The sequence below is a fragment of the Rhinolophus sinicus genome, linkage group LG09 (assembly GCF_036562045.2).
Source record: "Rhinolophus sinicus isolate RSC01 linkage group LG09, ASM3656204v1, whole genome shotgun sequence".
Classification (NCBI taxonomy): domain Eukaryota; kingdom Metazoa; phylum Chordata; class Mammalia; order Chiroptera; family Rhinolophidae; genus Rhinolophus; species Rhinolophus sinicus.
The window spans coordinates 83440310-83457048 of NC_133758.1; the positions used below are offsets into that span (position 1 = coordinate 83440310).

The following is a 16739-nucleotide window of genomic DNA, read 5'->3' on the forward strand; positions in this document are numbered from 1 at the left end:
CCTTTTACCTAGAATGATCTTTCTCTAGATATTTTCATGCCCATCGCACTTAACCTCCTTTGGGTCTTTACTCAGAGGGCTGTTCTGATCACCCTCTGTATATTAAAATCACCCCTTAGAACTCTGTGTCCTAATCTTCTGTTTTGGTTTTTCCATGTTACTTAATATTACCTATTTTATATATAAAATAAAAATTATGCATGTATATATGTATGTATGTATATATATATTTATGTATTTGTTATATATATGTATTTGGAGGATAGTTTATTTGTTTTGTTTGTTGTCTCCTGTGAAGGACTTTATAAGGTTGGGGATTTTTGTCTGTTTAAATCACTGCTATATCCCAAACCCTGTAATAATTGCCCATGACAGTAGGTATTTGGTAAATATTTGTTAAGTGAATGAACAGTTTATAATTTAGTTGGGAAGTATGCTATAGCTGTTAACTAGCTCTATTAAATCCTCAGATTTTATCTAACTCTGGTTGGCTCTGCTATTCTAGGACTGATGTCTCCATAGGCACTAACCTCAAGACAATTTTTTTTTTTTTGGAGACAAAATACTGAATGTCCACAGTGTTTTGCAAGTGGTCTTTCTCCTTCTTTTATTCAGGCTCAGTTTGTAGGCTTTGGAATTGTTCCCCCAGCACTGGCACAGCCTTATAATGCTTCCATTTTATTTGCAATCAGTGGTTCACAAACTTGACCATGCATCAGAAAAACTGGAGGTTTTTGAAATTTCGTATTATTTTTTTACTTCTTAAAATTACAGACTCAATAGCTTTGAGATGAAATCTGGACACTTATATTTGTAACAAGATAATTCTGATGCAGGCAGTTCGTGGTTTGGCACTTGGAAACCACGGCTTTAGGTTTTCTGATGTGAGAGAAAGTAGGTAGATAGCAAGAACTCTTTAATAACCAGCTACTGTATTTCAAGTACCATCCTTTAATTAGTGATGGTTTCTCTCCAAAGCATGAAGAAAAGGAAGTTTTCTGGAAATGTAGACTTAACTTTGCTGTTTCTACATTTGGCCATTTGTCAGCTCACCACCCTCTCTCAGAGCTTCTGTAATACTCACTGGGTATATACTGAGGATACCTTTCAAATAAACCATTAGTTTTATTTCCCCCAGCTCCTGCCCCCAAAAAGAGTTTTACTGACCCCCATGCTCAGTCCTACTTACAGTAACGAGTCAAAGTTATTTCTTGTAAATGTTATCACATATTTGGACACAGCTGTAACACTTTTTGAATAAAGAATATACTATTCTCCTCAGGTAGACTTGAACTAGTTTAAGAAAAATGATTGAGTCATTCATTTAACAAATATTTGGTTATATCATACTAGAAGCCTCTTAGGGATATAGTATGGGATTGGTTTGACCATGGGCTTAAGAGACAGACAGACCTGCATTTGACTCCTGATTTAACCTTTTACTGGCTTTATGTTTGGGGCAGATAATTTAAGCATCTCTATAATAATAATAACTACCCTTAAGATTGTGAGGGAAAACTTGGAAGAAGATTTAGATGTATATAAAATGGCCCTTTCCCTCAAGGGACATCAGTCTAATCATTGAAACAATAATTACGGGCCAGCCCGGTGGCTCAGGTGGTTGGAGCACCATGCTGCTAACACCAAGGTCATTGGATCGATTCCCACATGGGCCAGTGAGCTGCACCCTCTACAGCTAAGAGCTAAGATTGTGAACAATGGCTCTCCCTGGATGCTGGGCTGCTGTGAGCAGCCAGAGGTCGGTGTGAGCTGCCGTGGGCTGCTGCAGGCTGCTGTAGGCTGCTGTGCTTCCATGTCCTGCCTTAAGTGGCTAGCAGCCAGCAAGAGCTCCTGTGAGCTGACCGGCGACCAACTGCCTCATCTGGGGCAGGGTGGGGGTGGGGGAGCGCAAGTCTCATAATACCAGCATGGGCCAGGTGTCCTATACAACTAGACTGAGAAACAACGGCTTGAACTAGAGTGGAGAGGGAGGCGGAAGAAGGGGGGAAAGTGTTCACAAAATAATTTTTAACAGTAGTGATTAGGCAATATAACATAGTGTGGTACAACCAGAGTGCTGGAATTTAAACTGATCTGTGTGGTATTTTTCACTGCCCATCACTGTACATTTCTGTAATGTTAGAGTGGCTAAAGGGGAAAAGAAAATGAAGGAAAGAATATGAGACACTGGGATGGAAGAAATGTTGGGAGCAAAGCAGAGGGAAAAATCAAAAGATGACCCTGTGTTGTTTGAGCTTAGAGAATATGGAGAATAATGTTGCATTAATATAAATAGAGAAATCAGGCTGGTAGAGAGTAGGACTTTAATTGTAAAGGGGAGCAGTGAATTTGGTTTTAGACAGACAGTTTTTGAATTTGAGATAAATACTTCAAATTCTATAAAACTACAAAATGAAGTCATTGTGACTAAGTAGCGCTTTTTTGGAGTTTGGGTCTTAATGGCTGGATAAATAATCAGGAGGGTTTTCTAGGCCATGACAATAAGAATCAAGACAGGAAGCTAAGGATCAGAGTAGTGTATGTAAGAGGCAATATGGAAACAGAGACTAAATGTTGAGAAAGATTAAAAAAACTGGAAAGGGCAGAAGAGAAAGTCAGGGGAAACAAGTTTTTACATTCACTTAACAAGAACATAGAACATGAATATAGAGCATGAATAAACAGTTCACAGCAGAAGAAACTTACGTAGCCAATAGCATTTGAAGGGACGTGTAATCTTAAAAATACCAACGTGCTCCGACAAAGTTTTAAGACTGTTAAAACTAGGTGCTGCTGAAGTTTTGAGAAAATACTTAAGTGATACTATTATTGGAATAAATTCAGTGCAACTTTTTGGAATGTGGCATTATATTAAAATTTTAAATATTAAGCCTGACAATTATAAGATTTTATCACATAGAAACATCCAAATAATGTGTGCAAAGATATATTTATGAGAATCTATATTCCAGCATTTGTAATAGGGAACATTTGGAGACAACCAAATGTCTTATCAGTGGGGGGTTAGTTATATAGGTAACGTAATGGGATGGTGACAACTTGTATCTGGCCAATTTGAAGCAGAATGAGAGAAGACAGTATGAAAAAGGGTGGGCAAGAGGAGGATGGAATGAAGAAGGCAGCATGGATGCACGTGAAACAGGGAATGAGAAATTATGTTAGCTATAACAGAAAATTATAATTCCCCTTTAATTTTTTTCCTGTAGTTCCTAAATAATAATCTTGCCTTATTCTATGACCCAAGTTAAGCATGTTAAGAATTTTTTTACAAAATAATGTATGCTTGTAAAACAATACAGAATAAAGACATGAATACCAAAAGATACATAGATTAAAAACAAACAAAAATCTAGAAGTGATTATGTGTACTGCCACTGCTCCACAGTTCTACTTGGAGATAATCATTGTTACTTTTTGTGTGTATTCTTCCAGACTTTGTGAGTGTGTGTGTGTGTGTGTGTGGGTGTGTAAACAATTTTTAATAAAAATGAGATTTTACAAACTTTTTTAAAAAATATAGATAACTTTTAAAAATGTACCTGTAAATAACTCCGTCATGCATTTGTAATAGACTTCATAAAACAGTGTTAAATTCAATGATGATCTCTTAAAATACTCCATCATTCGATTGTGTTACTTTTAACTGGGAAAATTACCAAAAAATATGATTTAAGTTACAATATCTATAAATTTTGACATACCATTTTTGTTTCCCTGCCCCAGTATGCATTTATGCATACTTTAAATTTGGACTAACAGTCAGTAAAGTTCACAATGCTAATTCTTTCACCCTCTTTTATTTGTGTTTAGCTCCTCCATTGATTCAGTGGTAATTACTGAATCTGATGCACAGAAAACCATCTATCCTGGAAGTTGTCTAAGACAGAACATGGATAGTACAATAGAGGTATTATATCTTTAAACTGTAATATATATTGATTTTATTTTTCTTACTATCATTTTTATGTTTGTGGTTTAGTAATTATCCAATAAATAGTTGCTGAGAAGTAAGCATAATAAATATGAGGATAATATCTTATGTGAAAAACCCTGAAGAATAAAGGTGAGGTTTTATTTCCCTCCTAAATATGTTCTAGTTTAAAATTTGTCTTGTTTTGTGTTATATGGGCTGTGTAGCAAATTAGTTTCAGTACCCTGACCTACAGCTTTTCTTCCTACCTTGGAAAGTTGGATTAGACCATCTCTAGATGGTCTTCCCACCTTGAGAAGTTGGACTAGAACATCTCTAGAATAGACTTTTGTAATCCCTCAAACCCAAGGTGCTAGGCTGGGACAGTGAGTTAGGCATCCATCAACACAGGCCATGCAATGTCTAAAAGCCCTCGTCGTTTACAGTATGTGCCATCTAGCTAAACCACTCTCTACTTCTTCTCAACATTGTATATATTCCAATCTGTGGCCACTTTTCTCAGACTTACAACTGTAAAACCTTGGTCTTCACTTAGTAGATTTTTAGTTCTTAAATCCTACAGAAAATAAAGATCATTGCCCACCTTCATTCTGGATACAGAGGAGAGATGTTGGCTACATTCTTGATTCTTCCACACATCTCCCATATGGAGTATGTTTGAATGACATTCAGATAATTGGTAAATAAAGAAATACTTTCATGCTGAGAACTTGTGTACATTTTTAAATAACTGTTGATGGTTTTTCCTGTTTATAAAAGTAATTTGTATTTGTAGAAAATTGGATACTATCAATAAGTACCAAGGAGAAAAGAAAATTTGCTTATAATTTCATGAGCGAAAATAGCCACTGTTAACATTACTTAAAATTAGATATACATTTTATTAATTATATTTAAGAACTTCGTATTTTTATCCAACTCTAGGACTATATATTAATAATTACAAATATGTAAACATGTCTCTCATTTTCCATCTTTGTTAAATTCATAGTACTAAGTACCATTAGTAGAGTTATACACTAGAATTATCCACTAGATTGTTTTTAATTAAAAGCAGAACTGAAATTTATTAAAATTTCTCAGAAGTTTTCTAAGAAATAGTGATCTTTTGAAGATATTTGAGAGAAGTTTAAAAATATGTGGTATATAATTAGTGTAAATAAGTATGTAACGTTTTGCTTTTTAATTTAGATTTCTGGTGGTGAATTTGGAGTGGACCAGGAAACAAATGTGATTAAGTTGCTGGAAAAACAGTACCAAGAACGATTAGAAGAAGAAGTAGCTAAGGTAAGTTTATAGTTTGTACGGAAGATTATTGTGGTGTATACTCCCTTTGAACCTTCAAAAACATAGATTTTGTTGATGGTAATGCACTTTTTCTTTTGTTATACACTTCATGCATAGCTCGTCTTTAAGTTTTTAACTGGTATCAACCACAATTGCCTTTAAGTGGAATGTTCTGTGAATTTTTCTTTGAGAAAAGCATTCTTTTCTTGTTATAGAACAGTAATTAGAAACTTTTCAGAATGCCAAAACAGGTTTTTACAAATGTGTTACCATGTGAGTAGTACCTTCTGAAGAAGTTTGGCCTTCCTTAAAGGTGGTAGATATGGTAGGAAATGACAAAGAAGGTGGTTAGTCTTTTATGTATAATCTTTACTTACCTTCTCCTAGAGAAGTTACTGTAAGGTTAATGACCATAGATAGCATTAGCTGCCATGCCCAAAGCCATTCTTTAAAATTCCTGAATACCAAGCAAATCATCTAATCTACCACTATGATTCCATTTCTTTTTGTCTTTGTATTCTCTTTTAAAATATATATAGCTAATTGGATTCTTTTATTGGAACAGTTGGATTTGAGTTTGCTTATTTTTTTTCAATATTACAACTGTTCCAATATAACAATCCCAGTAGAATAGATGCATTTTAAAGTGGGAGGATTGATAGGATATACAGAAAGTGCAGACGAAATTAGGTTAAACATAAATTAGATAAGGTCAAGACCCAAGGAAATATATGGGCCATAATGATTTATTCACTTCTGTATCTGAATAGAATGTTCAGTTCCTGGAGATCAAACTGAAAAGTGAGGTACCATCACTTTTACATATCTCTCATTATCTAGTTCTTTAGAGAAATGTAGGTTTTCCCTTGCACTTAGCTCTTACGTAAGTTTCTGAAGTGGACTGTTATAGCAGGGCATCATAGTATAGCAATGCAGAGCAAGAGATTTGGTATAGGATATAACATCCTTTAAATTCTGGTTCTCCTGGTTTACTGGATCTGTGAGTTTTAGGAAAGTTACTAAACTTCTGAACCTCAGTTCCCTCTATGTTAAAGAGGAAAATAATAAGCATAATAGTAATTCTTATTCAGTAGTGGATTCAGTGAACTAATACATATAGAGCACCGAGCAGGTAAAAAGACTATTATTTAATGATATTTTTCAAGTAGTATTATTACTATGATAATGATGATGATGTAAGTATGTTTTGTAAAGCATCATTTATCCAAGGCGATAGCACAGCACCCAAGCACAGGCCAATGAAAACTGTTCCAAAGGCAACCACAGCATTGTGGTCCAGGAAACAACATTGATAGCCCAGCTTGATCCTGGAATAATATGGATTATTGACATTATTCACTAATACTGATGCGATTATGCTCTACCCTATACCCTCAGATGTGATGATGGAAAAAGATTGAGAACATTGATTTAAAAGCACAGGGTAAATAAAAGAAGCCCAATAGAAGTAGTGATTCCCAATAGAGATCATATTAGGTTCAGCCTGTGATTTGGGTACATACTACTGAACATAGACAGTCACTTACATTTAACTCCAGGTAGTGTTCCGAGTGCTGGGAAAAAAGAGAGGAAATCTTTGCTCCCATAGACCTTACATTCTACTTGGTGCAGATAATATACAGGTGATGATAAGTACTATGAAGAAAGAAAAACAAACCTCAGTAATAGGACTGGAAACTTCTATGGGGGGGGTGAGATGGTGTTATTTTATATACAGGTCTCACTTTTAAAGTGATGTCTGAGGAGAATTCTGGAGTAAATCATAAAGCTAATAGGTTGAGCACCTTTTTAAAAAGTGGAATGAAAGAGAAACAGAAAAGTCAAGAATTGTTGCAACGAATGTTGCCAAGAGACTTACCCAACTGCCAGCTCTGCAGTCCTTCCATCCCCATATTCATTGGCCTGTTTGGTGAAATATTGTGAAATTCTGGCTCAGATGGATCTCTTCAGCATATGTAACTGGATACCAGGAAAGGGGCAAGGGCTTGCCCTTCAGGGGAAAATATTACTTCAGGCTATTTGACGTAAGCAACTGGAAGAATGGAGTTGCTATTTACTTAGGTATCTGATGTAGAATGGAAAAGACTGCAAAGAAGTGATTTTTGGAGAGGAGTAGGACACTTAAGAATTCAGCTTTTGACCCATTAAATGCAAATCACTTATTAAATGTCAATATAAATGTGAAGGACTGGTTAGATATATAAATTTAGCGTTCAGGAAGTAGGATAAAACTAGACATTTAAATACGGTGGTTAGCATATAGGGCAATGTTTTTCAAACTGAGTTATAACTCATTTTTAGTCATGAAATCAATTTATTGGCTTGGAAGCAATATTTTAATATTAATGGGAAAATTCAATTATATAAACACACAAGTTCCTATGTGTACTTTGGGTCACAATATAAAACATTTTTTATTGTTGTATGTATGTGTTTACCATGGTTGCAGTGAAAAAATTTGAAAAACTTAATACAGTGAGTGTAGATAATGCAGAGGTCATAGGACAGCATGGAGAATGCCAATGTTTAGAGGTCAGAGAAATGAAAAAGAAAAAGGGGAAGCAGTACTAAATTAAATATGGGAGGAACAAAAAAATGCACCACAGAAGCCAAGTAATAAAAGTATATTAAGAAAATGTATTAAACTATGTCATCTATTTCTGATAACTCAAGAAAGATCAGATTTGCAAACTAACCATTGGATTTTACAATGAAATCACTGGGACTTTCACAAGAACACATTTGATGGGGTGGTGGAGACAAACTAGTTTGGATTTGTGAGAGTGAAGAAGAATAGAGATGAACTATTTTGAGTTTTACTTGTAAGAAATACAGTGGTAACTAAAAGGTGCTGTAGGGAGTCAAGCGGTGGAATTTTGTTGTTGCTGTTTTGTTTTTGTTTGAAATGAGAGATATCACATATTTCTATGCAAATAGAAATGATGGGGCGGGGGCGCTGGAGCTGATTCAGGAGAGAGGAGCAGTCCTTGAGTACATGAGAGGAGATGTGATCCCCTGGAGAGTTGCAGTTAGACTGGAGCATGGCAGTTTAATCCATAATAACAGGAGGGAAGACAGAATATTTGATTGATGATTTAGGTATGTTTTCAGATGCAGTATTTGGAGGCTGTAGAAGTTCTTTTCTGATTGCTTGTATTTTCTCACTGAAATAAGAAGCAAGGTCAGCACCTGAGAATGAGAAAGGAAAAGAAGACGTTAGAGCTTTAACGAGAGAGCAAAGTGCTGTCTAGGAGAAGGAATAAGAAATGGAAAAGACAAGGGAAATGGAGTAGAGTTGCCCAGTATCACTAAGGGCCCGTTTTAAGGGTAGTGGTTATGAATTTAAAATGAGACCAATCAGCTTGGTTGGATTTTCTTTTTTTTCTCCTCAGTTAAGTTCACCTACACAGGCACAGAGTAGGCCGAGTTAATTGTAAGAACAGTTGGAATTTGGTTAGATGGTATAGTGAGTAGAAAGGTGAGAATAAAAAGATAGCTGAATCTTTTTTTTTTTGTTTCCAATCCACATAGTTCTTTCATTTGTTACTCATTTCTAATATAAATGCATATACAAAAGAAAGTGGTCATTATGATAACAATTTTTCAAAATTTCAAAAAGTTCCTTTGTGATCTAACATACTGGTCATATTTTTGTTTTTTGTTTGTAATTATCTTTATTGAGGTATAATTTAGATACAATGAAATTCACCAGTTTTGATGAGTTTTAACAGTTTACAGTTATGAAACTAACACCCCAGTGAAGATATAAAACATTTCCATTACCCCCCGAGTTTCTTCATGACCCTTTGGAGACATTCTCCTCTTTTTTATAGGCTGGATTCTATTTGCTACTACAGAGGGTGCCAAAAAAATATATACACATTTTAAGAAAGGAAAAAACTGTACAATTAAAATTGTAATACTCAATATATACCAATAATAAAAGATGAATACAAGTCACATTCGACTTCTCCAATTACAAGAGGTGCTCAAAGTGGTTACCATCAGCATCCAGACACTTCTGACTATGGCAAACTACTGCTTGAGCAGCCCTGACCAGTGTCCACCTGTATCGCTGTGCATGCTATTTCAATTTTCTTCCTGAGCTATTGCCAGTGTAGCTGGTTTTCTACAATACACCACATTCTTTAAGGTCCCCTATAGGTAGAAGTCAAGGGGTATTAAATTGGAGGTTCTGTTGCATACTCATGCCTCCATTGTCGTACTTCCGCAATGTTCTTGAATTTCAAATACCACTTAAAATGGCCTTGCACTCTTCAAACAACAACCAGTGCTTCCACCATTTTCTTTGACTGTCCTGTCTGTCACATGGTGATGCTAGCATTCATTTGATCAATGCCATCTTTTGAGTGAATGTCATACTACACATTGCTACCGTAATTCAATTCAACTTCGAATAATCATAGATAACATCTCTTAAAATGTGTATACATTTTTGTGGTACCCCCAGTATTTTATCAAGGATATTGCTGTCTGTATTCATGAAGAACATTATCCATAGTTTTGTTTTTCTTGTAAGGTCTTTGGTTTTGATACAGGATAGTGTCAGCCTCGTAAAATGTTGACCTGTATTCCCTCTTCTTCTATTTTCTGGAAGAATTTATGTAGACTTGGTATTATTTCATCCTTAAATATTTTGTAGAATTTACTAGTGAATCCAGGTAGGCCTGTAGTTTTCCTTGTTGGAGGTTTGTGTTTTTTTTAACCTATGAATCCAATTTCTTTCATAGGTTTTGTTTTATCAGGTTATCTATTTCTTTTAGAGCGCGCTTTTATAATTTGTGTTACTCAAGGAGTTGATCCACATCATCTAAGCTGTTGAATTTATGTTGGTTGAGTTGTTCATGGAATTCCTTTGTCATTTAGTGTCTGTGTGTCATTTAGTGTTTGTCATTTAGATCTACTTATAAGTGTGGCTAGAAGTTTGTGGATTGTACTGATATTTTCAAGGATCCAGCCTTTGGGGTATTTTTTATTGTTTTTGTTTTAATTGATTGCTGTTCTTATCTTTATTATTTACTTGTTTCTGCTTGCTTTGGGTTTGATTTGCTTTTTTTTTCCTAATTCCCTGTAACACTTTCTTTTCTAATGTATGCATTTGATGCTCTGTAAGTTTCCTTTAAAGTACTCCTTTAAGCTATATTCCACAAATTCCTTTCAATCCAAATATTGATTTCTCTTGTGACCTCCTCTTTCATTCATGGGTCATTTAGAAATATGTTGTTTGACTTCCACATCTTTGGAATTTTCAGATCCTTCCTGTTGTTGATTAATTTATTTTAGTTAATACAATAATTTTAAATTTCTTTGTGGTCAGACGTACCCTGTATAACTTCAGTTTATTTAAATTTGTTGTCCCAAATATGTTCTATTTAGTTGAATGCTTCTTGTGTATTTGAAAAGAATGTGTATTCTGCTGTTCAAACTTTTAAGTTTCCCTCAGGTATTCCCCTTCAGCCTGAAAAACTTCTTCAGAATTTTTTTAGAGCAGATCTGCTGGCAACAAACTCGATATGCAACAAATTGTATATCATCTAATTTTAAATTGTCTATTGAACATTTTAAATATTATGTTGTGTAGCCTCTGGGTCTTATCATTCTCTGGAGAATGTGATTTTCTTTTTTTTTTTAAATAGGCAACCCAGTTAGTTTCAGACTACAGGTTCTTTTTCACCTTCCCCATACAGATCTCTTTTTCAAGTTTTGGTTTCTTCTGCAGTCTGCCTGCTGTTGTTGTTGTTGTTGTTGTTGTTGTTGTTACTTTTCAGAGTTCTCAGGTAGTTATTTTTGTACTTTGTTCAATTTTTAGTTGTAATCAGTGGGAAAGGGGGGCTGTAGTGGACTTCTTTGTGCTGACTGGAATTACAAGTTTCTGTCTTAGGGGCTTTTATTCCACAATTTAAATACAATTATTATTGCTTTATACCCATCAATGTTTAGATTTATCCACATATTTACAAAAAAAGTTTGAATGCTATAATTATTTTTGTATCTTAGGCCTTTCTTCTAGCATTTTTCTGCTTTTTTAGGGACATCCTTTAGAAGTTCTTTTACTGGCAATCTATTGTAATCAGGCTGAGTAAACTTTTTAATTTGTGTTTATGTCTGTATCTTACTTGCTTTTATTTATGAAACATGATTTTGTTGACCATTTGATTCTGGGTTAACAGTTATTTTTATGTCAGAACTTTAAAGGGGTAACATTTTATTATTTTCTGACTTACTTTTTTTCTACTGAGAAAGTCCTTGTCAGTTTAATTGTTCCCTCACAGGTAATACATCTTTTTTCTCTGGAAACTGTAAGATCTTCTTTTTGATTTTGGTATTCTCTTTATTTGTCCTTCTATGATTCATTGGTCTTCTCGAATCTTAGCAGTGGTGTCTTCCATATTCTCAGCCATTATCTCATGAAATACTTCCTTTCCGTTGTTCTCTGACACAGCTTCCTGAAATTCTGATTAGATGTTGGTTGAATATTCTCACTCTGTCCCATATCTCTTTGCTTCTTTCATATTTTTAATCTTTTTTACTTTCCATTTTGCATTCTTCTTCATATTGGGAGACAAAGAGAAGAGCAGATCAGGTTCAAGACAGGAAATTAAAATAAAAAGTTAAGGTGTTGAACACTAGTTAGAGAAAATTGAAGGTATGTTTTGCTAAGCTGTATTGCCTAGTTCTTTCATCTTTGTTTTTTTGACATTTTGCTATAATGGGCATTTTTTTCCATAGTGTCTAGAACATTATTACCAAATTCTAGTGTTGTCTGAACTAGCATAGGCATCCAACAGGGCCATTTTGGTAGAGGATATATAGTGGTGGGATTGTCTGGACAGAAACATTATAATACATAGTGTTTAAGGTAGTTGAGCTCTATTACAGAGTTAGAGACACTTTGATTCAAATCTCTGCTATAATGTTCATTAGATTAGACCTTTGACATGGCTCCTAATCTTGCTACACTTCAGTTTTCTCAGCATTGACTATTGATAGTATAATTATTCCTCGTAAGGCAGTGTAGCATTATACTTCTAAACAGATTTGTTCAGATGTGGAGGTAATGGTATAGTACTACATTTTAGAAGGTGAGCTTAGGTGAGACTACAGGATTTTGAATCCCAACTTTCACCATTTATTTGCTTTGTGTTTTGGGGGTCAAAGTACTTAATCTCTCTTCTTAATTTTCTCATATACTAAATTGGGGTAATAATAATAGTACCTACCTAGTAAGATTAAACAAAATATAGCAAATATAAATGAGATATATAAATGAAATGTCCTATAATGACGATTAAATGAAATAATAGAAGGATTAAAGAAATAATTGCTGCTGCTTTTATTATTGTTCTTATTATCATCAGTATTATTTTACTGAAGCAGGACTCCATTCATCTGGAGGAGATAGCATCTGGGAAGAAGAAGGCTAGCAGGAAGCAGGTGGGAATCAGGACCCCAGATAGGCAAATCAGGTTCAAAACAGAGCATGAAAACAATAGTCTATGTAGTTATATGGCATGGACCAACAGGGAAATGAGTAGATTGAAGGGTAAGAGGCACAAAGGCACTCCAGGCATGCTTTATCTTAGACTGTGGTAACCAGGCTTCCCCCATGGCATATTATCTGTGGAGATGGGACTTGAAATAAAGTTATTGGTACATTTGGTTCTTAAAGGCCTGGACTTGTCACAGCCAAGGCAGTGGGTCAGTATTTCTCAGTACCTATGTTGGGTGGGACAAAATTAAGGAAGAATTTAGTATCATAGTTGTAGTGGAAAGTGAAATTGAGCTAATTGAATTTTATAATCATACTTACCAATCACACAAACCAAGTATTTCACTTCTGGGAATTTTCTTTTAAGGAAATAAGAAAGGATATGCACAATGATACAGTTACAAAGATTTCATCACAGTGGTGTTTAAAATAGTGTAAGAACTGGATTAGTCTAAATGTTCAACATAGACGATTGAATAAATTTGTAATACATTTGTATAATGTGAAACTTAAACCCATGGAAAATTATATAGAAATGTATTTCTTAACTTGAAAAGGAAGGTATTTACTGTAGTTAAGCTATAGAAGCATATTACAATATACAATATGACATTTTTCTAAGAAAAATTCCTATCTGTATTATTCATATCTATCTATACATAAAGAGAGAAAGGATTTGGAAAAGTATTGATAGTGATTAATACTGTGTTCATAGTGATTTTTCTTGGAAGAAAAATATAAGGGCTTTTATTTCCTTCTTTCTAATTTCTGTACTGAACATTTATTGCTGTCATAGTAAGAGTTTTTATTTTAATTTTAAAAAGCAAGCAGTAAATACTTTTACATTCAGTTCATTGTAAAATCTTCATATCACTTTATTATTTCTTTTAGCTTAAAACCATGAGGCCATGCTTTTTTCCAATTTACATAAGTTTGAGTGGTAAGTGCTTTTTAATTCCTGCTGGTATTTATAAATCTAATCCTTTTTTGTTTACCTTATTCTTTAGGTCATTGTGTCAATGAGTGTAGCATTTGCTCAACAAACTGAACTGTCTAGAATATCTGGGGAAAAAGAAGAGGTTACATCATTGAAACAAGCACATGCTCTCTGTCAGCAAGAACATTATTTAAATGAAAGGAAATTATCAAAGGATCAAGTTGATTTTCAGACTTGTGAGACAATGGACATGAAATTTAAAGAAGAATTTAAATCACTTAGTAAAGAGTTAGGAGAAGATAGAAAGGAAATTCTGTTATCAAATAATGATAATCTTGGTGATATCCTAGAGTCAAAGGACCATGAACTGACTATTTCAGAAGAACTGTTCTGCAGTGAGAAAACATGTATAGCCAGAGAACCTGTAAGTATGCCTCTTTGAATAGAAAAACAAAAAGTTGTGACTTCCTTCACTATAAAAATATTAGTAGTAATGTCACTTAATGGAGAAGGAAAATATCAAATTCAGTGTGGACTTATGATTCACATTATGAATGTGTTGTATTATTTGTAAGGTATATGAAAAAATGACTTAATATTATTAAATAAAATAGGTCTGGTTCATAGTATTCTTGTTTGTTTTACACTCATTGAGCATGGTAAAAACCCTGTCGTTAATTATACCTATATTAATTTTGTTTTAGTTCAAGATTATACTACAATTTAGCAATATGTATGAATAAAACATTTATTTTAAATTATCTAAATTCAAATTTTTGGTTAATATTTAGAATAGGTTATGTCTTGTTAGAGGCATATTCAAATAAAATTGTCAACTCTATATATAGCGCAAAACTTGTGAGGTATTCATGAAAACCTCTTTAACAGCAACTATTCAAAGCAGAATGATTCATTTAAGTAGTAGCTCTTCAGGAATTGAAGTACTTGTAGAAACCCATTAAGGAGTTGACTTCTCATGAGTGTGAGAAAGTATATTATTTCCAAATAAAATGTATTGAAGGTTGTTTCTTATCAAACTAGTCTCTAGTAGTGTGATGCCCATTGCATAATATAAATTAAGTAGGTAAAGTTTCTCATGTTTCATTACTTTAATTTTAAAATATAAGTATTACATTTATATTATTTCCCCATCATAAAATGTCAAGAGGAATAGTGGAGTTTTAGCTTCATTAAGTATAAAAGGAATCTTGAGTATGTTTCCTTACTCTTCTCCCTTAAAAATTAGATTACCTCTAAACTAAGTGATAAATAGCTATTTTGCTTTTGGAGAATAACATATATAATGATAATTAACTTCATTTGATTTGGAATTATAATAAAGACAAGTATCTTTTTTTAAGTTATTTAGGTGCTTTGTGGGTTAATAGTAGAATTGTTTTCATATTTATTTAAAATATTGATGCTGACAGATTTCTACAAAATGTGTTATGGTTGAATTTTTTTTAACTACAGATCCGTGATGAGATTTTGGTATCAAGCATGGATGCTTCTAGACAGCTAATGTTAAATGAAGAACAATTGGAAGATATGAGGCAGGAACTTGTACGACAATACGAAGAGCATCAACAGGCAACGGAACTGTTAAGGCAGGCACACATGCGCCAGATGGAGAGACAGCGAGAAGACCAGGAACAGCTACAAGAAGAGATTAAGAGACTGAATAAACAATTAGCCCAGGTACGGGGCTTACAGTCCCTTTTTTCCCCAATTAAAATAGTAGTATTCTTTAGCCTTTTTAAAAAAAGTCAAAATTATTGCCAAGATCTGAGTAAATACAAATATTTAACATCAGGAACAGACTTCAGCAGCACAACAGCTTAGGTCTTGTTAGGGAACTCTGACTCAACATTGGAATGCATTGTCTTCCTACCATTTAATTTATTTTTACAGGCATTGGAAAGGGAGCTACAAGGTTGTTTATTTTCTTTTGTTTTTTAATCATGCCACTGACCATATGGGGCAAAAACACTGATAATTTTGGGAATTTTTTGTTCTGAGGTGTAATTTATATTCAGTTTTCCCATATTCATTTATAGTTTTTGTGAGTTCACCAATTAGCATCTCCCAAGGTTTACCTTTATCTGTCTTTAATCTGTCTTTTAAATCATCAGTGGAAATCTGAAGTAGTATGTTTCTGGAGCTTTCTCCAGAGAAACATCTCTTCTTGATTTGAGAAATGTAAATTTACATAACGTTCTTATCCCTTTCTTGACTAAATTTACAAACTCCGTGGTATTTGGGAGCTGGATTCTTACCAATTGCTGTATATACTATACTCGCAAAATCATTGCAGAAAAGCAAGAAATATTTATATAAAAGTTCTTACTAGAACATTCAATTTAATTTTGGAAACAAGCTAAAAGGAGAACTAAGAAATACAGAATTCTTGAAATATGTTCTTTCAAATATACTATAATAGGAATATCGGGAGTTGACAAAGTCATTTGGAAAAATTAATTTTGCTTTTCTTCATTGCATTTTGTGAATTTAAACTTCTGAGTTTTCAATGCAAAATTGATATATAAAATATTAATTGAGTTGCACAAATACCTAATATTTAGGCTTAATTAGCTTTTTTGTTTGTTTCAAATTTTGCATTGAACTTTATATATGCTTTTAACTCCTTATCTTGGGATATGAATCAGCAGTATGACCAGGATCTGTTAGTCCCAAGGGGTTAAAAGAAATCTGCTTAATATTTCTGCCTTTTCTTCTATCACAAACAATATTCTCTCATGACCTTTTTTCTTATTTAGAGATCCTCAATAGATAATGAAAACCTGGTATCAGAGAGAGAGAGGGTGCTTTTAGAGGAGCTGGAAGCACTAAAGCAGCTGTCTCTAGCTGGAAGAGAGAAGCTGTGTTGTGAGCTGCGCCACAGCAGTACGCAAACACAGGTAGTATGGACTTTGACCCACGTAGGAGCAATGGATCGACAATGCAGTAGGATCTGTTTGTCTTTGTTGGTGGTGTGAAACATGTTTTATAGGTATTGAGCTTAAAATATTTGT

The 16739-nt window shown here is 34.0% G+C and overlaps 1 protein-coding gene across 10 annotated transcripts in view; it reads left to right on the forward strand.

The window, feature by feature from the left end:
* AKAP9 (A-kinase anchoring protein 9) overlaps positions 1-16739 on the forward strand; it is a 144148-nt gene that overhangs the window by 59919 nt on the left and 67490 nt on the right. For 8 of the 10 annotated variants that reach the window (XM_019716603.2, XM_019716620.2, XM_019716627.2 and 5 more), the window contains 5 exons: positions 3832-3928; positions 5144-5239; positions 13778-14131; positions 15181-15405; positions 16485-16625. In XM_019716603.2, coding sequence (XP_019572162.2) covers positions 3832-3928; positions 5144-5239; positions 13778-14131; positions 15181-15405; positions 16485-16625 — 913 coding nt within the window. The remainder of the gene's footprint in view (positions 1-3831; positions 3929-5143; positions 5240-13777; positions 14132-15180; positions 15406-16484; positions 16626-16739) is intronic. The other 2 variants (XM_019716663.2, XM_074340714.1) reach the window with 1 other exon arrangement.